Source organism: Acromyrmex echinatior, chromosome 17 (genome assembly GCF_024713525.1).
Source record: "Acromyrmex echinatior isolate Ae372 chromosome 17, ASM2471352v2, whole genome shotgun sequence".
Lineage (NCBI taxonomy): Eukaryota > Metazoa > Arthropoda > Insecta > Hymenoptera > Formicidae > Acromyrmex > Acromyrmex echinatior.
In genome coordinates, this window is record NC_141868.1 from 4,457,935 (window position 1) to 4,480,606 (window position 22,672).

At 38.2% G+C, this 22,672-nt stretch overlaps 4 protein-coding genes and 2 pseudogenes across 4 annotated transcripts; 3 read left to right on the forward strand and 3 right to left on the reverse strand.

Annotated features, from left to right (window-relative positions):
* The first annotated feature begins 4,843 nt into the window (after positions 1-4,843).
* Positions 4,844-9,613, forward strand: LOC105149231 (ATP-binding cassette sub-family C member 4). Its single transcript, XM_087415262.1, is given in 24 exon segments — positions 4,844-4,901; positions 4,904-4,976; positions 5,291-5,388; positions 5,391-5,467; positions 5,600-5,690; positions 5,693-5,767; positions 5,799-5,932; positions 6,038-6,090; positions 6,123-6,465; positions 6,568-6,626; positions 6,628-6,747; positions 7,495-7,692; positions 7,791-7,957; positions 7,960-7,995; positions 7,998-8,059; positions 8,061-8,106; positions 8,281-8,514; positions 8,725-8,763; positions 8,766-8,800; positions 8,803-8,985; positions 9,076-9,267; positions 9,269-9,320; positions 9,323-9,393; positions 9,395-9,613. Coding segments are annotated over 24 exon segments (2,688 nt in total). The 3' UTR covers positions 9,587-9,613.
* A 1,915-nt stretch (positions 9,614-11,528) lies between these two features.
* LOC147906859 (uncharacterized) lies at positions 11,529-12,814 on the reverse strand (annotated as a pseudogene).
* A 259-nt stretch (positions 12,815-13,073) lies between these two features.
* LOC147906860 (uncharacterized) lies at positions 13,074-13,658 on the reverse strand. The gene has a single exon (XM_087415263.1). It carries the CDS (start codon positions 13,656-13,658, stop codon positions 13,074-13,076), a length of 585 nt encoding a protein of 194 aa, XP_087271389.1.
* A 1,514-nt stretch (positions 13,659-15,172) lies between these two features.
* On the reverse strand, positions 15,173-15,838 carry LOC147906861 (uncharacterized). The gene has a single exon (XM_087415264.1). It carries the CDS (start codon positions 15,836-15,838, stop codon positions 15,173-15,175), a length of 666 nt encoding a protein of 221 aa, XP_087271390.1.
* A 522-nt stretch (positions 15,839-16,360) lies between these two features.
* On the forward strand, positions 16,361-18,049 carry LOC147906862 (uncharacterized; annotated as a pseudogene).
* LOC147906863 (uncharacterized) lies at positions 18,038-18,806 on the forward strand. The gene is made up of 2 exons (XM_087415265.1): positions 18,038-18,308; positions 18,535-18,806. The coding sequence occupies exons 1-2, from the start codon at positions 18,038-18,040 to the stop codon at positions 18,804-18,806; spliced, it is 543 nt and encodes a 180-aa protein (XP_087271391.1).
* Positions 18,807-22,672: the final 3,866 nt, after the last annotated feature.

Below are 22,672 nucleotides of genomic sequence, written 5' to 3' on the forward strand. Positions count from 1 at the left end.
AAAAATTAAAAAGTAAAATTAATAACTTAATACTCGCTTTTCTAAAATCCTAATATATTTTTTTCGTCGTCAGATACTGGAATCGCAAGCTGGATAAACTAAAAAACTTGGAATATATCGGGAAAAAATAGGCAGGTGCCGCTGAAAAAGGAGTATTGTCCAAAATTGTACAAGGCGGTCTACAAAACCTTTGCCATATTTCATAATCGGAATCTGCTCATTTATCCAAGTATATCGATACTTTTAAAAAGTGATACCTATCATGATATTAATATTTACGAAATTTAGATTAAATGTATTTATGTGGAAAGAAGTGTTGTAAGATATTCTCACTAAGAGAAAGAAATAATAGAAAAATTTATTGTGTTAGACATTAATCCTTTATTAGATTTAGAGATGCATCAGATATTCGGAAAGAATTACCAGAAATCAGATAATTAGCAATCTTTTTCTGGTACATCCCTATATATAATTAGATTTAGTTAATACTTAATGAAGAAGAACAAATTGATCGGAATTAATCTGAGATTTCTCTCTCTCTCCCTTTCTCTCTCCTTTTTGCTCGCTCTTCTCAGATTTATTAAATTTATAAATTTATTTGGAGAGAGAGCGGAGAATTAAATATCAACTTTTCCCTTTTAGTGTAGCGTAGGTACGCGTAATGGTACCGATCTTGCAAAGTTGGATCATCAAATATAATATTTCATTAGTGATCCTAACGCGAAACATAAAACCTCAACGAAGTGATGATCTACCTGGTCATTACCAATGTCATCGCCATTATGATGTTATACTCAGTTACCACTCAGTCATGCAATCGTTACATGTTAGCATCAGGATACATATCGCCTCCAGTTCTCTTCTCTATCGGAATAATGCGAATTAACTAGTGAGCAGAGTTGGGAACGTTACCTTAAAAAAATAACGCGTTACCTTAGTTACTTTTTGTTAAAAAAAATAACTTGTTATATTTTACCGTCACTGGTTATTCATTATAAAAAGTAACGTATTACTTGAAAAAGTAATGAATAGTTACTTTTCGAGATATTGTTCAATTTAATTCCTTTACATACGATATTGATAAAATTAATTTTATTCGACGCGTTTTTACACAAAAGCCAAATCTGGCAAAAACAATCATTGGAAGCTAAACTCAACAATTACCGAATAAATTAAATATATGGCTTTTAACATTAAAGTCATTTTTAAAAATGTATTTTAAGATTCACTTTCAGCACTGAAAAATACATGTAATGTGAATTACAGATTTTCAATACTGAGAGAGATTATTGGAATGCAGTCTAAAATGTAAAATATAAAATATTTTTTAAGAAATAAAAATGAGAAAGTGAACATTTTGTAATTGTATTTATTGCAACTAATAATCTCTTATTATAAATAATACAATGTTGAATTGTAAATATATATTTGTATACTTGCGAGCATTAAAAAAATTTTTAAGTATTTCATTTATTTTTTATAACAACGACATAACTTGGGTGGTTAGAAATACATTTCTAGAGATATAAAAGCAAAACATCTTTCAGCGCCACAGCAATCGAAATATAATTCAATCTAATTCATTCAATAAAAATTAAAGTAACGATAAAAGTAACGGTTAAATCATTACCATTACTCAAAAATGTAATCTTCGCGTTACAGACAGAAAAAAGTAACGATCGTTACCAAAAAAATGTAACAAACAAAAGTAACAACATTACAAATAATGCATTACTTCCCAACTCTGTTTGTGAATCCATGCACTTATCTAATTAAACCCTTCCTAGAAAGAGAAAACAGTTTCTTTCTAGTTGAAAAAAATTTACTTTGCATTAACTTAATAAATAATAATTGTACACTCCTTTTACAGAATTGTTGAAACAATATGCAATATTTCATATTTAGGATAACATTGGACTCACATCAATGTGTAATTAAGGATTCAATTTTAAAATTATTTGGCGAAGTGATCAATTTTAATGTTCGATTTTAATTGTAATTAATTAAGAAATTATTTGAAAAGTTTCCTTTAGTGCAAAAAATTTATTTATGCTTAAAGAAAAGTGTATCGTATTGAGTTTGTTATCTTGCACATTTATTGTTTATCATTATCAATTGTTTACGTACACTTATTGCATTCGATAAAAGTCACTTTTCTTTTTCTCCGAAGTACAATGTACATATCCCGAAAATTTTTTTTTGATGAACACTGCCATTAGTAAAATTTATGTAATCAGAATTTTGAGTAAATTGAGATGAAATGGGCAAAATGAAATAGCATTTTTTACTGTTTTCAATATCTTTTACAGCAAAACAAAATCTTATTCCTAAATAAAGTTTATCGGGTCTAAAATTACAATTCAAGAGTTTTCAAATAAATTTTAGGATATGACCGTATCATTTATTTTCATTAAGTTATAATTATTTCTGTAGACATAATTTCAAAACAACTCTTTATTTTATTGTAAAAAAATATTATTGTAAAATTTATTGTATAATTGTATTTGTATAGTCACTTGTATATATGAATATTATTGAACACCAAGACTCACTTTGATTAAAAATAATTTGCTTCTCTTTTATAAATGTTTGTGTTAAAACACTTATCAGCTTATTTCACTTAATATTTTTTTTTATTATAAAAAAAGTTAAAATGACAAAAAAATATTATTTTTTGCTCATTTTATCCCCACATTTACACAAAATCTTGACAAATTATGCAAATTCTATCAACAACATTGTGTTCAGCGCAAAAGATCTTCGGAAAATGTATTATAATATATTTCAGAAAGTATTTGAATGCTAAACAGAGTTATTGTTCTAGAATTTCATGTAGAATAATGTGGAATCTAATACATTCAAAATATATAATAATATACATATAAAATAATAAGTCATCATAAAAATAACTTGAGTTTTTTTATTTCTATAATCGCTTGGAGCAAAATTTGTAGTGTATATATATATATATATATATACATACATATACATATGTATATATATATATATATATACATATGTATATATATATATATATATGTATTAAGTATTGAATTTTGATACTCAAGTATTATTAATGATCTACAAATTTATATTATACTGTTTATAATACATAATAGCACCATTTTTTTTATTTGTTTTGTAAATTGCAAGGTAAAATGGAAACAGACCAATTATTCGCAAGTAATTTCTCGTCTTTAAACTTCAAACTGTTCTAATCTAAAACTTTTGAACTTTTAATTTCCATAGCAATTTCCAGACATTCGTTTTTGTAATATTAATATTGTAATATGCAATATTGTTTGTAATTGTAATATTAATTTCAAAATGACAAATGAATATATTACATTATCCTAATATCTTCCTCATTATAGACATGACTTTTAACGACTATCAATAACACGTTTGCTGGTATAATATTTATCGCGGAATGACGTATCTTTCGAGTGATCTTATCTCTTTCAAAATGTAATAGTTCGGTAAAAAATTCTTGTACATAATTATACATAAACGGTTATACATGACTAATTTATACGTAGTTTATTTGTAACGATTATAAATTGTGTACAACCGTTTATGCATAATTATGCATAATTATGTATAAAAAATTTTTTATCGGGGTGCTCAATTTTAAAAGAGATAAGATCATTCAAAAGACATGTTATTCCGTGATGAATATTATACTATCAAACGTGTTATTGGTAGACATTGAAGATTATACCTATGTTGGCTATGAAAGATAGCCAAATTATAAGATAGCCAAGTATTATAGCTATGAAAGATAGCCAAATATTCATTTATTATATTTTTGAAATTAATATTACAAATACAATATTGCATATTACAAGAAAATATTACAAAAAATATTTCGATTTTGCTACAAAAATTGAAACACACCAAACTTTAAAGACAGGAAATTATTTGTCAGTAATTGATCACACAACATTTTACCTGCAATTATACATTTATTAAAAGAACAACATTATACCTGATAAAAAGTATAATAATATCAATTTGTAGATTATTAATAATTACAATTTTTAAAAGAAAAATTAAATGTTAAAAAAATATGTATTATAAATTTTGCTCTGAAATTTTCAAGTAACTATAGAAATTAAAAAGATTAAGTTATTTTTATTGACTTGTTATTTTATATTTTGAACGCGTTAGATTCTGCAAGAAATTCTAGAACAATAATTTTATTCAGCATTCAAATACTTTTTGAAATATAATATTATAATACATATTCCAAAGATTTATATATGTATACGGAATGTGTCCACATTTAATTTTATAATAAATTATACATAATTATGTAAATTTTTACATAATTTTGTATAGTGATGTTTTTATATATGAAATATGATTACATAAAAAAATTGTTTACCGGGAAACTATAAACAGATAAAAATCTTAGTTAAGTAAAAAATTGCAATTTGTTGCAATAACAAGTAGAAAACTTTTTTATAATTTTTTTATAATTTCATAATTAAATAAATTTTATAATTTAATAATCAAAATTATTAAACATTATAAAATCATAGAAACATACTTATACAAATACTATTATTAATAATAATATACAAAAAGAGAATAAGCATGTAAGGGAATGTGTCTCACAATCAGAGATGTTGATTATGAGATGAATGATTCTAATATATATTAAGCTGCTTTATTCAGTTTTTTTTACAGTTTTCATAGAGAGTTTTGTGTATCTTTTTTGAAAATCAATCAAAGAAAAATTCATGTTGTGCTTGTATGTATTGATGAATGTATGGACGGAGTGAAAGAAAGTGAAAAGATCTATTACTCAATTATTATTATTATTTTCAACTCTATTATTATGCTGTGTACACAGCAGTTGAACACAGCAGCCATAAATCAAACCGGTACCGGACAGATCAGAATCTTCTCAACAATGATGTCATTCGCTTCGATCAATTAACAATGTACCTGAATTACATATGAATCATGCCTTTTATTAATCCTTTATTTCGTGAAAGTATTCGTGTACCGCGGTAATTAAACAGCACTTTGATCATACTCTTGAAAAAAGTTACTTAAATTTATTAATCTCTTTTGTAGACTCTTGATAAGTATAAATTTTAATACTTGTAGTATAATTCGTAGAAAACCAATTATAGATTATACATGCATGTAAGCTATTTGTATACATTTTACAACTTCGTGAATTAATTTAGACTGTAAAAACGTAAGACATCTTCTTTTCACTTGTTTTGAACTTACTCTTAAATAATTGTCTGTTCAAGCTGACCGGGCTTTATTTTTATTTGCAGATCGCTATTATAGGAACAATAATGTGGCAAAAAGTCGGTATTTCGAGTTTTGTCGGCATCGGGACATTGTTAATCATCGTCCTCCCAGGACAAGGGACTTCAAACTCAGAACCATTTGCGCCTCTGACCGAAGAGTGCAACTGATAAGCGAACTCATAGCTAGGATATAGGTATCCTCAAGAAATTGTTTAGTTATTTTATTCTTGAACGATATAAAAGCTGAATAAAAATATTAACATCCAAGTATCATTTATAAAAAAAATTTATGAAACAAATTTATGAGATGGTAATTCTCGGTTCAGGTGATGAAAATGTACACCTGGGAGAAACTATTCAGCCAGATGGTATCAGTAATCAGAAAGTTGGAGATCAAGTAAATCAAATTCTCGTCGTATGCGCCGCATATTTGGCCATCATAGTCTTCACTGAACGATTGACCGTCTACTTCACGTTATCCCTGATAACGTTCGTCTAAATAATTTGACTCCTGATATGACTTTTGAAATAATTTGACTCCCGATATGACCTATGAAATGTCGACATACTTTAACATACTTCAACTCATCGTCGCGTTGTACTTTCCACAAAGGCTAATACTGCTGGGTGAATTTATAGTGTCATTCAATAGATTGGAAGTATATGTTATCATATTATTTTCTAATTTACGGTGAACTTAAATCTGTAAGTATTGTTATATTTCTATTGTCACGTACTTATTAAAGTGTACTTAATTTTTACAGAATTTTTTGCTTATTGATGAAGTGAACATGACACGCTTCTCGGAAAACACGAAGTTGTGAATTTAAATCTCAGTTTAAATCTCAGGAACCGAAGGAAGCAACTAGTACAGACAACTATAGATTGATACATCTCGAGAAATGGGAATATTGTTCTATCCGAATATCAAAGATTATCTGACCATCCGGTATATGTAAAGCTTCAGCGGGTTTCCGCCAATTGGATCAATGGCCAATTGACGCTGACTTTGTGCAATATCAACTTAACTATCAAGCCAGGTTAATTGTGTGCTATAGTCGATGCAGTAGGCAAATCGTCTATATTACGTCTACTACTGAAAGAATTAAATCCCGGCACAGCTTCCATAATCCTTACTCAGGGCTCCTCGAAGTATAATTTTCTGAGCAATTTTCTTAGCATTATTTTTTCCGTTTTTAAATAATTTATTATAAACTAAATTAACTTTATTCAGATTACATTTATTAAAAAAGATAAATTCAAGTAATAAGATTATTATTTTGCCATCGTGCAGCATTCAGACACTAATTCGGATTATGTGGAGAACATCCCGGAAGCCGAGATGACGGCACAGTCGAATAGCCGGCAGAGTGTGCAAGGAATATCTGCATGACGGTGGCAATAATTTCACGCTATTTGTACTGCTGATGATCTTCAGTCAGGTCGCCACTACCGGGAGTGATTACTGGCTGTCATACTGTGTTTGAGATCGATAATTCGAAAGAAAAGCAAGCGATTTGGCGTTCTTTGTTCTTTTAAAACAATTCGGTACACGCAAACAGGCATCGGTAACGGACACTCGAAAGTTCTAGAACAATTCAATTCGCGCACGCGAGCGCCGCGCTCCGACGAATACGTCACGCCCTGTCACCAATCCCATGGATTTTCTGTCGCGCATGACTGTTACGTTGAACGTCGTTAGAAAAGAATCCAAAGCGCCAATCAATTTTGTACACCTAATGCCACGTAATAATTACGATTGTGGCAAAATTTTATTGGATTTTTCCCAAGAAGAAAGCCCAGGCCGAAAGCAATAAATGCTTCGATCTCGCCGGCCTCCTTCTTAGATTTCTTAGATTTCTTAAAGTTCTTAGAGTCAAAAAAATTCTCAGAGTTCTCAGAGTCATAGTCTCGCTTCCTAAAAACCGCCGTGCTAACCGCTTAGTGAAAACCGCTATAAAACGAATCTTTTCGAGAAGTGCCGCGAACATCGCCGAGATTTTCCATCACCGCGATTCCAAATACAATTTGGAAAAGGTGACCGCATTTAATATTCTGTTAATCTAATATTTAATTATATTTTCTGAATTTGTAACTGTGCATATTAAAGAAAATTCTTTTGTTAAATTACAAAGAAACGGAGTTCTCTTTACTGTCGCTTATCATATCAACCTTGTGCCGTTTTCTCACTCGAATCTTTCTGCTCGGTGCATTCCCGCACATACTGGACTACTTTGGAGGATGTGAGGCGTATTGAAAATACTAGTGATGTCAAACAATTCGCAGACATATATAACGATAGTTTCCTTGGGTTGATCTTCATGTTGAACCCGGACGGCCTGCTGAGCACTACGGATGCCATATACGTATACACATTCTGCATCATCGCCTGCATCGCTACCACGCTGTTTAATTCTCCATGATTCTTCACGAATTCGTCACGAATTCGCCACTATTCTGTTTTATTTGTTTAGAAAATTTACGAGCATTTTCATTCTAATAAATTATCGAACTTACATCGATACTTACAATCGATTTCGATTCCTGGACTTGTAATTTCTTTTCTCGATTCTTGCAGAGAGTTAACGATTTTTGTATTCCAGAAAGAATTTTAAACAGATTTTCGAAGGATATGGGCATCATGAATGAGTGGCTGTCCAAACTAATATTGGAGGCAAGAGGTTTTAAGTAGTATGTGGTACAATGATCATGGAGGCGATAATCAGTGGATGCTGACATTGATAGCCATACTAGTCATCTTGTTTTTCTTCGCTACGAAATCCTATAGAGGATATGAAGATTGGTCAAGACCTCAAACGTCTCGAAGGCGTAAGTTAGTATATTAGAGCAAGTAACACGTTATTAGAAAAAAGTGCGGTATATATTACATCCTGAGATCTAAATTCGTGAACTCCTGCCAAAGAATTTGTATTTTTTAAGTTCTTACATTTCCCGGAATTTAATAAATTATTCAGAAATTTTTTTGAATATGTTTTTGCGTTTTCAGTGAAGAGTCCCATATTCTCATACGTAAATGCCACTCTGAATAGTTTGCTGACGATTAGAAGTAGCGGCATTGAAATCGAGAAATTAATGCGAAAACGATTCAATGAATTGCAAGATCGTCACAGCGGCACGTGGTATCTCTTTTTAACATGCGCTATAGCTGTCGTTGCGGATTTAATAATGTGCCTGTTCCTCGCCTGCATTTGCTTTTGTCTAATACCAATGAATGAGACTAGTAAATTATAATATATCTAATTAATTAATAAGTTCTTAGTTAAGGAGAGTTAAATTTTTTTTCTAAATTTTTCATAAAGATTCAAAAGGCTACAACTTAGAAGAATTAATTAGTAGAATTAAATAAACTTTATGTTTTCTTATTTCAGTGTGTGATTCTTTTTCTCAATCATCAGACTATTGCAAGTTCTCTTTATTCTTTATACTATAGACAGTATAGTTGGCAGCAAAGCAGATCTAGCAATATCGCAGTTCTGATCGTTCGTCTACAATATACTATAAAACAGTCAAGTTTAGCGAGTCGGTGTCATTGATGACCTCCGTGGAAAGGATTCTTCAGTACATGAACCTTCCTAAGAAAGAACCTATTACCTCGGACAATCCACCGTCACCTACATGGCCATCCCAAGAACAATTGATTTTAAAGGATGTGAACATGAAATATCATATCGATGATTCACCAGTTTTGAAGGTATAAAATAAATCGAAGATATAAAATAGATCGAAAATGTTCATTCTTACAAACATTATTTGTGTTTTATCACATAATCGGGCTTTACAGAATCTGAATGCATCCATCGAGCCTGGCTGGAAAATTGGGATGGTTGGACGAATTGACGCCGGCAAGTCCTCCTTGATCTCGGCACTTTTCCGCTTGTTCAATGAAGGTCTAGAAGGCGAGATCAAAATCGATGGTCGGGACACAAGCACGATGGACCTCAGTAAACTGCGCTGCAAAATCTCCATTATACCTATTAATCATTATACAGAAACCTGTGCTCTTTTCTGAGAGTCTATGTTACAATCTGAATTTAATCAATACGACTTCAAGCTATGGGAGGTGTTGCGGCAAGTCCAGCTGAATGATGTCACACTGGACTGGATACGATATCTTCTCTGGCAGTCATAACTTCAACGTCGGTCAGAGGTAATTCATATGCCTGGCCAGAGCCATCTTGAAAAACAATCGCTTGCTCGTTCTCGATGAAGTCACGGCAATATTGATTAGCAGTGAGTCTTTACGATTCTTATTTGTATTTAAATATCATTTGAAGACAATAAATTTTGATTGATTAATTATATATCAATAAATTCTCCATAATAAATGAAGTCACAGTAATCGCAACAAAGTCATGATGACATGCAAATATTTACCTTGTCACGGGTGTGATATGACAGTAAAATCATTGTACTGTACGAATATCTGCTTTATTACAGGTGTCATATCATTATACAGATTAATTAACAGTTATTTATTTATGACACAAACAGATCAAGATAATGATGTGGTGTAGTCTTTGATGATTTTACAATAACATCACAAGTTATGATGTGACTTTTAAGAATTTATTATTGTATAATGTGAGATATAGCTTCTTTTGCTATGAGGTATAGCAATAAATTACCATATGTAAATAATTCATACTTTCTATTATTAAGTTGCTCCTTTTTGCGAATAATTGTGAATAATATGAAATATTTTCACAGTATGTTACAAGGTAGGGTAGGTGTAGGTATTAAGTTACAGTCGGATACGATAAACATTCATTTTATAATAAATTCAAGATTAATAAAAAGCAAATCTTTTCAAATTAAATCAGATTGGTAGACATATCCATATATATTTTGTACCTTATAATTTGCAATGCACGAGAAAGAAGGGGGAGGGAGAGGTAGGGAACGAGGGAGCAAAGGAGGGGGGGAGGAAGGGAGAGAGAGAGAGAGATTCTAAATTTAACATGTTTATAAATTTACGTCCCTCTACGTAATTTTATAGTATATATGTATACTTATATATGTTCTCTTATGCCAGTTAGTACGTAATCAAATTTACGAAGAAAAGGAAGAGTAAAACAAGAAAGAGAATCATACTAAGAAGACATAATTTGAGGATAAGGCATAATTTATGTTTAGTATTATTTGCTAACTTCTAATAACTTCAGTTTTTCTTTACTGCCCCATAATTATAACGTAAATATGTCGCATCTACTGTAAAGACGGATTAGGAATAAATATGTTATTTTTTCGATTATCCTTATATCAGCGTATGTGACAAAATAAAATATGATAAATAGTAGTAAAGCAAGGCGGGTTCTAACCCATGGGGCTAGAGGGGAGCGCGGGGCGCGGGGGGTACTCGTCGGCGCGGGGGATGTTCGTAACGCAGGGAAGGAAGGGGAAAGGTCCCGGCGCTATTGATGTAAGGACCCCGGTCCTTATTTACCTTGCCGCCTCTCTGTCTCCAAAAATGCAATAAAGATGCATACACTTACCGCATCTGTTACTATCATCACCTACTACCATCTGTTTTTTTCTTACGTTTCATCTTTTCCGCTGCCGCCGCATTGTCACTCTCGTTATATCTTCATGCATGCAAACATTATTATACGTTTTAAAAAGAGAACACTTAATACGGTCGTGACAGTACCATCGAGTGTGAAGGATGGGAAGTAAAAGAAAATACGTACATAATAATGCGAACAAAAAAAATGTTTATTCACATCTTATTACACTGGTTTTCGTACTTATTAAAAACTAAAGCTAATAGTTCGCAATCGACGAGCTGATGTCCATTGAAGATGTCACTATCACGTATAATGTTCTCAGATGCGATGTTGGAGAACCGCGTATACTTGGTATCCACCGTATCGACGAGCTAATCGTTCGAACGTTACATCGATACACCCGTTAAAGTCAAACATACGGCGTAGCATCGTTTCGGTCATCGTACGGATGAAGAATCGAGACGTACGAGCGTAGCATCGTTCAGCATGCAAACACTGACGGTTAGCGGTCCAACGCTTATAAAATTATCCTTGTATTCATTTCGAAATAGCTTATAAATATTTCCTCGCTGTTCGTAGAGGCTCTTCCACGTTTCGAGAGACAGCGATAGTTCGTGTCCGCGATGATCTCCAAGGGCGACCTCCACGTAACTCGGTGGGCCAACGTTGATTCCAATTTCCCAAAATTTGTAGCCCGTATTCGTCAGATCGTAATGTCTGCTCAGTAAACGCACCGCACGATGCTCCGTACATACATAATGTTAAAAAACGTTATTTTTTTGTCTATAGAACGTTGAAACTTACATGTTATATTCCTTCTTCACATCGTACGATGTACTACTGTCTTTAGTGAAGTACATTTTTTCAGCCATTCATACAAGCGGGTATCACAAGACTGATTGCATCCGCGTAAATTGTCGCGTAATACTTCTGGAAGCGAGAGAAGGCAGATCCTCCCCCTCTTTTCAAGAATTTCGAACACGTTGCGACACGTTTATACATACGTACATACATACGTACATACATACGTACATACGTACATACGTTTATACATTACAAAGGAAGGGAAAAGAAATACATAATAAATACGTTAACGTATTTTTATTTAAAAAATTCTTTTGCAACCACCAGTTATATATTTTCAATACATTTTGTAACGCGCAATTCTTAACATGTTGCCCACATCGTATAATATTAGTAACATCTAGATTAGATAAAGATTCCATATCTTCGTAAACTGCGTCCAAGGTCTCGATGTACGTGCGTTCTCGCTCCAGAAGCAAGTTCTGCAGCCACGTTCGTTTCTCGCGTCCCTTGACACGACAGCATCATCTTCAAATACAGCCATCGTAATTAGACGTTTCGCCTCGTTGTACGGGATCGTCCCGTCCTCCCATTGTAATCCATGGTGATAAGCAATCAACCAGGAAGCGCAAGACCTGTCGGATCTTGTCAAAAATTTCCATGGCACGGGACTCGTAAAAATGTAATGCATGAGAACGGTCCCCTGTTTCAGCACCGCCACTTCCTTCGCGATAAATTTCTTGTTAACGATGAATCTTTGCAGATCCACGAACGTTGGCATGGACATGTTGTCGAGAAGACTGCGACGTCGATTGCTACGTAACGTAGATTTTCTATCGTGCCAGAGGTGCATTTAGGTGATTTTGCGCACTACGTTGGTCAATGGATTATACTGAGCTACACGATCGTGTATGATGAGACAATAAGCTGTTGTATTTGCGGGCACATTCTCCTTGCAGTCAAATTCTATGCGTACGTCCACAGTGGCACTCTTGATGGATTCGTTTTGTCGCGAGCAATCAATAACCACAAAAGGCCCTTTCTCGACAAATGAGAGCACGTTGAGTAGCATTTCGAAGCAATCGATTCCATAATATGCTCTACGAAAACGTGCGTACATATCAAATAGAACGGCGTATCTCTTTTTGCCAAAATCCAGATTTAAATCGTCGTACGGATAAAACGTCGAATTTAGATAAAGTTTCACGTTACTCAAATTACAATCGTCGAACACGCTACCATATCGTGACATGATATTCTTTCGACTGGTCTGCAGAGCAAAGATAACGTATCGAGGCTTCTCAAGCTGAGTTGCCATTTTGACGGCCCATGAATGCTTGGTCGCATTTTATAACAGAGGATACTCGTACAGATCCCACGAGCGAAAACTCATGTTCAGATAATGACCGCTTTCCAATGCTCGCAGCATTGATAATTTATTGACCTCATTTAATGCAACGTGAGGCATCCGCTACTGTACTTTAAATAATTCAACCTCAGACTCCGTCACAGGATTTCCCACCAAGCAATTGTTGTCGTTGCGCGCTCGTATCAAAATTAATTCGTGGGGAGCGTTGACAATCAGACGTTTGTAATCTTCGCAAAAACCCAACAGCATGCTGAGCGGCACGCAAAAATTAAAGTGTCCTTCCTCCGTGTCGGATCTAGTGTTCCATCCAGCGTTCAGCGCAATCAAAGCTTTATCGTAGGTCAATGACACGTAATTCTTGAGCGTGCTAGTTATGCCCACGTTTCGGTTGCGGTCAATCTCCACACCGTTCAGTTCATATCGAATTTCATCAAACATGAACGCCACGCAATTATTTACAAGCGTCGTTGGCATCTGATCGTTTTTCTTTTTCACCGTCAATCTTCCTTCGACGTAGAGAAAACTTTCGTACGGCAACGTGTACAAATCCTGCTGCTGTATGGGTATTCTTATCTCGTCGCTATACCCAAATGTTGTATTAGCGAACAGGTTGTACGTGTGAGTCTCAATCTTGACAATGCGATCGTCAAAGATCGGCTCACCGGTAATATTCAAGATATCAATCATCTCAAAAATTGCGCGAATCCCAAAGATTGTAAAAATTTAACGTTCGACGCACTGAGCTTCTTCTTGCTGACGCAGTTGGATGAGCGAGCGTTATCGAGCGGTGATGTTACCAGCCTTGTAAAGAATGCGTTATCTCTCTGCGCTCCGCTCCGTTCAATACGAGCATCTCACGCTCGCTGTCGCATGTGCAACCTGACAGTGATCTCCTCTCCGCGAAAATCGAGCAATCGTCCGTTCTGGTCGACGACGCGTATCGTTAGATCCGTAATGCTCCGTACCGTGATCGACAGGTAAATGATCTGCGTCGGCCACTCCGATATCTTATATCCTGGTGGTACGCTCGGCGAAAATTCGTGTATCGTGTGCGCGTTTTTGCCGTTGCTGTACGCGCCCGCGGTCACGTTACACTCTACGCGGATAACGTTTACGTTTATTATGTTGATCGACATGTCCGATTCGTGCCATCTTCGCGGTCGCAGTATATACGCTTCGACGAGAATCCCAGCAGCGATCCAATGATGCAGTTGGGTTTGCCAAAGTTTATTCTGTATACACATTTAATCTCGCATCTCATCGTGTTGTAATTTGCGCGGAGCGTAATCGGGTATTCTCCACCCTCACCATTATCATCATCATCAGTGTCATTGTTATTGTTGTTGTTGTTGTTGTTGTTGTTGTTATTGTCACCACGTACTACGTCAATGGTTTCAAGTGCGTCGCGGTGCGAACGTTTCCGTAAAATCGTACGTTTCAAAAATTCATTTATGTCTCGCACTTCGTACGAACCCTCGGGAATTGTAATTTCTGCGTCGTCTTTGCCAAAATAAAATTTATTATTCGATTTATTTACGGTATCGTGTGATAAGTCTCAAAAATCACCAGACCGAGCTCGTAATCGCCGTCACTCAAATCTATGGAGGGAAAGTAGTTCGCCGCGAGGACGATGCTCTTCCCGCTCAACGTAAGTGTCAGCGACATGACGGAAAAAGCATTCGACTAATACTGAGATTTTACACCTCGTCGAGCTTTTTAAATTCACGCGCGTCTACCGTTTGTACGAGGGGTCCAGAAAATAAGTTCCGTTTTTTTTTTACAAATAAAGTTTTTATTGAAAAAATCTAAAATTTACATGGATAATACTTGACAACTTCTAGTCTTTTTCTACATAATTCCCGTCAATCTCAATACATTTTGTATATCTGGAAACAAGCTTCGAAATCCCTTCTGCATAGAAACTTCCCGCCAGTTCTTTAGTCCAGTTAGTTACAGCTGTCTGAACTTCCTCGTCGCTTTGGAAGCGTTTTCCGGCCAAGGACTCCTTCAGTTTCGTAAAAAGATGGTAGTCCGATGGTGCTAGATCGCATCGTCCAGATTCACGATACCGCTTTCGTTTCGGCGCGCCCCGCTCGTCGGTAAAGTGTTACGCATGAAGACACCTCTAAAGTACGGTACGCGCATTCGTCTCGCGAGCACGTCCAATTGCACGTTAGTAGTTGCATCCGAGGGCATTTTTATCATCTCTTTGGCGTTTTTTTTTTCTTCGTTGCTACACCCTGTCCGCGTTTATAGGGGCTGAGATACAGTCCGCGTCCATATTTGTGCGGAGCGAGATACAGGCCGCGGCCTTGTTCCATCGCGCGGTCGTGACGTTGCAGCTCCTCGAGCTGACGTCGCGCGGCTTTGCTATCGTTTATCGCTTTCGCCACGCTGGCCGCTCCGCCAATCAAGGATCCGAGCGCGCCCAACATTGGCAGAAAAGGTAACGCACCACCTCGTTTTGTCGTTGGAAGTATTCGCTTTTTCGTTGTCTTTTTCCTCGTTGTCGTCTTCTTCTTTGATTTCATGCCCATGCCGATCTTGGTCTTGGCTTTCATCGCTACCCAAATGGCAGCAGCGGCGGCTCTCTCACTCAGAGCCGAATCTCTCGCGGTCACGCGTTTCCGTGCCTCCTCGGCGAGTACTTTGTCTGCCGCGTGTCTATCGGTGAAATCGTTGCTCCGAGAATACGCGATGTCGTGTTCTTGGCACGCCGCGTCCAGCGGATTTATGCCTGCGTCACCTCTGGCTAATCGCTTCGTAAGCCGAGTGCCCGGGCCGCAAAACTGGTAACCCGGAATATGTAACTCAAAAGGAAGCGCGTTTATCACTCGATTCAACAGACTGCCGCCCGACGCTGACATTCGCTACAGTCCTTGATCTTAGATGCGGGACCGTCAATGTTCGTCCCTTGCCACGGCTGATTGTAGTGCTCGTCGCAGCGACGATACGTTCGAATCTCCGAATCCGCCTTCACGTGTTCCGGAAGCTTGTTCCACACGTAGTCGATATAGTCACCGTATACCCGTAGGAGTACGACCTTCGCTATATATACTGCAGCTGCTCGGCGTTCAAGTCCTGAATGTCGAAAGGATGACACAGCGCGAGATACATTTTGCTACTGCGCGACTCGTAAATTCGCATGCCTTTAAATAGTCGTTCGAGAGCGTGACTAGCCTTAGTGTGAACATGAAATTCGTGCTGCAACCGTTGTCGATACGCGTCACGAACTGCGACGCGAAATCGCGAATGGGAGGCAGCGTAGAGAAGCGCAAGCACAGCGAAATGCTGCCGAGTACTATACGCGCGATCATTTGTGGTAAAACTAACGTTCTCATAAGCTTACTCGAGAGCCCGAATGGCGTACGTTTCGAAAACCGTACGTCTACTCGAAATCGTTGCAACAGCCAAAGTATCGATATCTCGAAAATTTGTTTACGTCTATCGACGAAATCGGTTACTTTACGTTCTCTAACAACAGCGACGTCGTTCCACCGAGCGAGGCGCGTCCAAACTCTATTTTTATCTTTGATGACGTGGCATGCGACAAGCAGGATGCGGTGAGAGAGTACTTTTCGATGGGTCGCCACGCGAACGTCGACTGCTTCTATCTCTGTCAGACGTACGCGAGGATACCTAAACATCTGATACGCGACAACGCGAATCTGCTGATCCTATTCAAACAGGACGGTACCAACTTGAAACATGTTTACAACGATCATGTGAATACCGACATGTCGTACGATGAATTTTGCACGTTGTGCCGCGACTGTTGGTAGCAAAAATATGGATTTCTAGTGATAGACAAAGACAATGGGCTCACAAACGGACGATACAGAAAAGAATTTAACGAGTTCGCGATACCGTAACGTGATCAGTCGTTGCCAATACTTAACCAGAGACGAACATGGCAGATGTGCGCGAGCGTGAAAAAATCGCGAGGGAGATCGAGAAGACGAGCGAGTCGATCCGCAAGAAACATCGCGCTCTGAAGACCGGTAGAATCGAGGAGGGCATCACGTTGGACAGACATTTTAAATCTCTTATCGAGCCGCTGCGACTTTTCGTCGACAGCTCCAGCGTGCACGCTACAAAAAGAGAGTCGCGCGACGAAGATGCAACGTCTGCCTCTAAACGTGAAGGAGGAACAGGAACAAAAGAAAGAGGAGGAGGGAGAAGAAGCGAACGAGACGTTCGAGCGTTTCACGATTCTGCATAAATCCAATGATCGATTGCACAATCGTGCACAGCCGATAACTTCCACACCGCGTGCCAAAATCATACCGACGATAGAGTCATTTTCGAAACGATGGAAGACTCGCTGGCGTCGAAGGTTCAAAATCAGCTGCAAACGTCGGAAAGTCGAGAGGCGTTACGAGCTGGCTTGGGCCCGCTGGGGCAAAAGTACGTCGAGGCTGTTCTGAGGGAAGTGCAAGATAAAGAGAGCGGTATAGATCACGTGTACGGCGTTTACCTACACAAGGATGGACTGATGTTTGGCAATAAACGTTTCGACGTGGATGACGCGACAACATAATTATCGATGGCGTACGATACGCCGGTACACCTGGTCTTTACGAGTTGATTTTCAAGAGAATTCCCGATGATACCCTTTACACGGAAGACGATATGCACAAGTACAAGAGCATGCTGTTGGTGACGAACGCGCACAAACACAAGTACCATTCGCAGGGTCGATTATTGAGCAACAGAGGATATAAGTACAAACACGTAATCGCGCCGATGATGTCGATCACACCCAAGAAACAGAAGAAGAAATCTGGAAAGGGATTACCTCATGCAATGACATTGAACGACATCGCGATCGATTACGAGCACTGGGATGATCCCAACGAGCTGGTGGATCGTCTACGATTGCTCGACGCTTCACACCGAGCAGGCAACAACGCTCACAACAACGAGATGCTGTCGATCATCGAGGAACTTCACGAAGCTGGTCTTATTATAAATTAAATCGCGTATCCATGAAACGATTCAGTCGAGTAACATCAGCGAGAAAAAATATATTATTTTCTCGTACTCTGTGTATTACGCGTCGAATCATGAAAAAGAAATCTGAGAAACAGAGAGAGAAAATTAGCTCCGAGAGACGTCGACTCGTCGAGGAATTGCACGCTTCTGCAAGAAGAAATTTTCCGCGAAGGCGCGTCATAGTTCGAGGATACGACGATCTGTGGCAGGCTGATGTTGAGATGCGCCCGTACTCGGGTTTCAACAGAGGCCACTACTACATACTCACCGTCATCGATGTGTTGAGCAAATACGCGTGGGCCGTACCACTCAAGGGTGGAAGCGAGACGGCTAACGCTATCGGTGAGATCGTTCGAGAGAGTAGAAGATAGAGAGTAGAAGTCCGAAAAATTTACAAACGGATATGGGGAAAGAGTTTTACAACGCCGATGTGCAGAAAATCTTGAAAAAGCACGATGTTAATCACTATTCCACGCATTCGACGTTGAAAGCGTCAGTGGTCGAGCGGTTCAATCGCACCCTCAAGAACGACATGTGGAAGATGTTTACGCTCAATGGCAATTACAAGTGGGTCGACGAGCTGCCGCGTCTCTTGTCAGATTACAACGCGCGCAAGCATCGCACCATCGGCACGCATTGCGACCCGCCGAAGTAACTCCCGCGATCGCCGAAAGACTCTTGGACACGGTGTACAGCGCGATAAAGATCGCGGGTCCTGCAAAATTCAAAGTAGACGATTCGGTACGCGTGAACAAGTACAAGATGATTTTTGAGAAAGGTTACACGCCAAATTGGACCATCGAGGTGTTTACGATCGTTAAGATGATACCAATCCTGTAACCTGTTTACTCGAGGATTATCGCTGAAAAATCCATCGCTGGAGCGTTCTACGAGTTGCATCGCGCTACTCATCCGGACGTGTATCTCGTGGAGAAAGTACTGCACAGGAAGGGAAACAAGGTGTACGTCAAGTGGTTGGGATTCGATGGATCACACAATTCGATGGATACACAATGTTATTTGATGAAATTTTGATTCATATATTTTATTTTTATATATAAAAAATATATCAATATAATTACATAAACGTATATTTTTTATTACTTCTCATTCATCTTCGTTTTGCAGTATACAGATATAAAATATGTATATAAATGTACGATACATGAAATGAAAATAATAGTAAAACATAATAAATGGTACTACATAAAACGTAATAATAATACTTATATAAATGTAAAAAAAATGCATTACGTGTAAATTATAATAGTAACATGTACACTGTGAAAATATTTAAAAATGTAGAAAAAACATAATAGTAATATAAATGTTGATACACACACACACACACACACACACACACACACACACACACACACACACACACACACACACACATATATATATTACAAAGATATCCGCCAATGCCCCCACGGTAACGTCTCCGGTACGACGTATCGTTTGTCATCGTATGGACTCAGAGCGATTTTCGATTCGGATATCGTGTACACATCGTGCAGTTTAGATCATATACACGATTGACGACGAGTCATTTCGATCTCTTCATTCAAACACTGCGTGTAATCGTCGAACGTTATCGTTCGCGCTACGACGTTACTCTTTATGCCTTTCGCTTTTTTAGTTTCTCTCTTGTCATCCACCCTCACCGCGTACATCTTCGCTCTGAGACCAACGAATTTGGTCATTATCACACCGTTATTTTCGTCCTTCATCAGACCGGGTACTTTTTTGTTCGCGAGAGGCATACCGTACGCGTTGTCCATCGGATAATCGCTCGTGTCGAATCTAGCGATATCGCGTTTCATAGTCTCGTAAACGTCCTCGCACTCGACGCTGTATACAAGACTGTCCGTATCGGTGTACATAATTTTACATTTGCCGCGAAACAGTGGTAATATATACTTGTGATGAAATTCGTACAAGCAGACTTTCGATATGTCGAGTATACACACACACCCACGTAAATCGGCTTGTTGAACTTCACCTCGAATTTAAGCAATTCGACGGCGATCAAATTTTCCGCAAAGATGCTACGGCTGTGGAAATTCGGTTTCGCGATCATTGTCTCCGCGCCGTACCGTCCGTCCCATTTTGTTAATAATTTTACGTCAACATGGTTGCGCACATTCTTCATAGTTTTACCGAATACCGCGTTGTTCATCAATTTATATAAATTTTTCTCGAAATCGTTTTTAGCGCGAGTTCTGAAATTTGTATTGAGTTCAATATAATCGCGAAGCCATGGAGATTGCGCGAATTGTAGTACTCGATGAATCTTTGTTACGCGAAGACCGTAACGAGTACATTGCTGCAGGTTGCGGTAGTGGATGACGTAACGATGTTTATCGTACAGCGTCGCTAAAAGTTTAGCCTCGCGCTTGCCGGGCGGCTTATCGCGTCGGACAGAACGGCAGGTCAATGTGCAGGTCGTGTAGATGTGTGGATACTCGAGAATGTAACCGATGGATGAATCCAAAGCGATCGCGCTCACGTCAAAATTCGCAGCGTCTTCGACCCATCGAAATTCGGCGTATGGCAATGGTTAACACATCGCCCATCCGTATAAATTGTTAACATCGTAATACATCAAGTACGACGACGGTTGTACGATGAGTCGTACGAACGCATGTACTTGTTATTAGCCTGTGCGTATCTACCGGAACATTGACTGAGACCACCGCGTATACCGCGCTCGATGAACATGATCATAACGATGTCGGTGAGTAACTCGAATCTTATACGCATATGTTTTAGCATCGCGTCCCACGTGAAACCAGGCAATGTATAGTAATGCGCGGGATCGAGACCGTAACTCGCGACATAACTTTCGCGGAAATTTTCAAAAATGTCGGCCAATAACAAGACATCAGTTTTCAAGTACAGATCACTGTACTCGCCGAGTGTTTGAATGGAGAATCGCTTCCAGACGTTCGTGGCGTGAGCGTAATCGCTCTCGGATACAGTATCGCCCGTTAATGAACTGATAAATGATTCGCGCGGTGGTAAGCGCGTGTCTTGCAATTTTTCGACGCAGTCAACGTACTCGTACGGAAAGACACCTTTACGAGTCAGTAATTCAAATTCTTCATCCAATAGTGTTGAAAATTTGGAACGTACGATTTTTAATTTGTCTCTGCTTAAAAACGACGCCAATTTATCGAGGCTTGCGTTTAGAAATTTGAAAGAATCGATGAATCGTAATTTTATGCATTTTCGCGAGTCTGCCCTCTCGACGGTATCTTGAACATGTTTAGTGAACGAAATATATTTTTCTTTGGTTATCGGTAACACATCTACATGTCTTTTGTACGCGGTAGCAATTCTTTAATTGTAAAATGCGCGTCGTAGCCCGATAAATTGTGAAAAACGATCGGAATATAAAATGAATTTTTATAATTAAGATTGCAATTTGCATGCGCGGAATCTACCGGTAAGGTGACAATGATCGCGGACCCGCATATCGTCCAACGCGAACGGTTTCTCGCAAATATGACAACGCGTCGCGCTACAGTACGCCTCCAATTGTTCTTTCGACAACGTTTCCATGAGTACGTTGACGGATACTATATTTTTCACTCGATGCGCCAAATCGTTGAGTTGTCGCGCGAACCACGCTATGCAATCTTCATCGCGACGGAACCGATATGACGATAACGCATCGTTGTACGAACATCGCACGTAGTATCCTATACTAAATACCTCGTGCCGTTGATATGCGTACGACAATGCGTCTTCCTTATCGGATTTCGTCTTCCGTAAAACGCACTCCAAGTCAGCGTAGACGATGAATGGGGCGCTCTGCTTATTGCAGTGGTTCTCAAATTCGAGCCACTTGTCTACGCTCAGCAGTCGGATAGCGGAGTCGTTCATCTTCTCGCAGTCCATTACGTGCGACTACAATTTTTCGTTGATACTGAAGTAGTGCAAACATCTGAAAAAAGAAAAAAAATTATAATTATTTTATTAGTAAGACGCAAAATTATAATAATTTTTTCATATATACTTACCGATCGCAGAAAAATTTCTTGTTCTTTTTCCCACTAATCTGCGAGCTCACGAGACGAGATAGGTTTTTTATCCACGCAAAATGTCCAACACCGTCGTTGCGTGGATCTTGCACGTACAGCACGTTGACGTGTTTCTCCTTTTTTCATTGGTGAGTCGCAGAGGAAGGACCTGTTTATTCTCAATGCCGTACACGTTGATCGACACCGCGTTCAACCGTTCGAATTTAGAAATGTCTTTTAAAGTTACTGGAAACTCAATGTTTGCGAGATTCAGTACTGTCGTATAATGCGGATACGACGATTCCCGATCCGTATACTTTTCAGTCGGGTACAGCGCGGCGACCACCGATCACGCGAAGCACGCATTGTCCGTCGTACGCACACTGATCACCGCTCGTTTCGTCGCGATTTCCCACGGCACTTTGATGTGGCATCCCACCCGCATAGGATTTAATTTATTCATGTTGATAATTAAATTCACTATACGTGACAATGCCCATCCGCTGTCGCGTTCCTGGAATTCTTCGAGCAATGCTAGGATAGCCTCGATGTTAAGCTCTTTGTAATTATGCTCTTATGAGCACGTTTATCTTTCGTCGCGAATTCACCGTTGAACGCAGTGTTCACTTTTACGCTATTGTGTCTTTCTATTGCGTCTCGCACACGTTCGAACACTAT

Excerpts from the sequence above, each read along its gene's own strand:
- LOC147906860 (XM_087415263.1), bottom strand. The coding sequence starts at position 13,658 with ATGATTGATATCTTGAATATTACCGGTGAGCCGATCTTTGACGATCGC.
- LOC147906861 (XM_087415264.1), bottom strand. The coding sequence starts at position 15,838 with ATGTCAGCGTCGGGCGGCAGTCTGTTGAATCGAGTGATAAACGCGCTT.
- LOC147906863 (XM_087415265.1), top strand. The coding sequence starts at position 18,038 with ATGAAAAAGAAATCTGAGAAACAGAGAGAGAAAATTAGCTCCGAGAGA. Across the intron at positions 18,309-18,534 it reads CGAGACGGCTAACGCTATCG|TGGGTCGACGAGCTGCCGCG; the intron begins GTGAGATCGTTC and ends GGCAATTACAAG.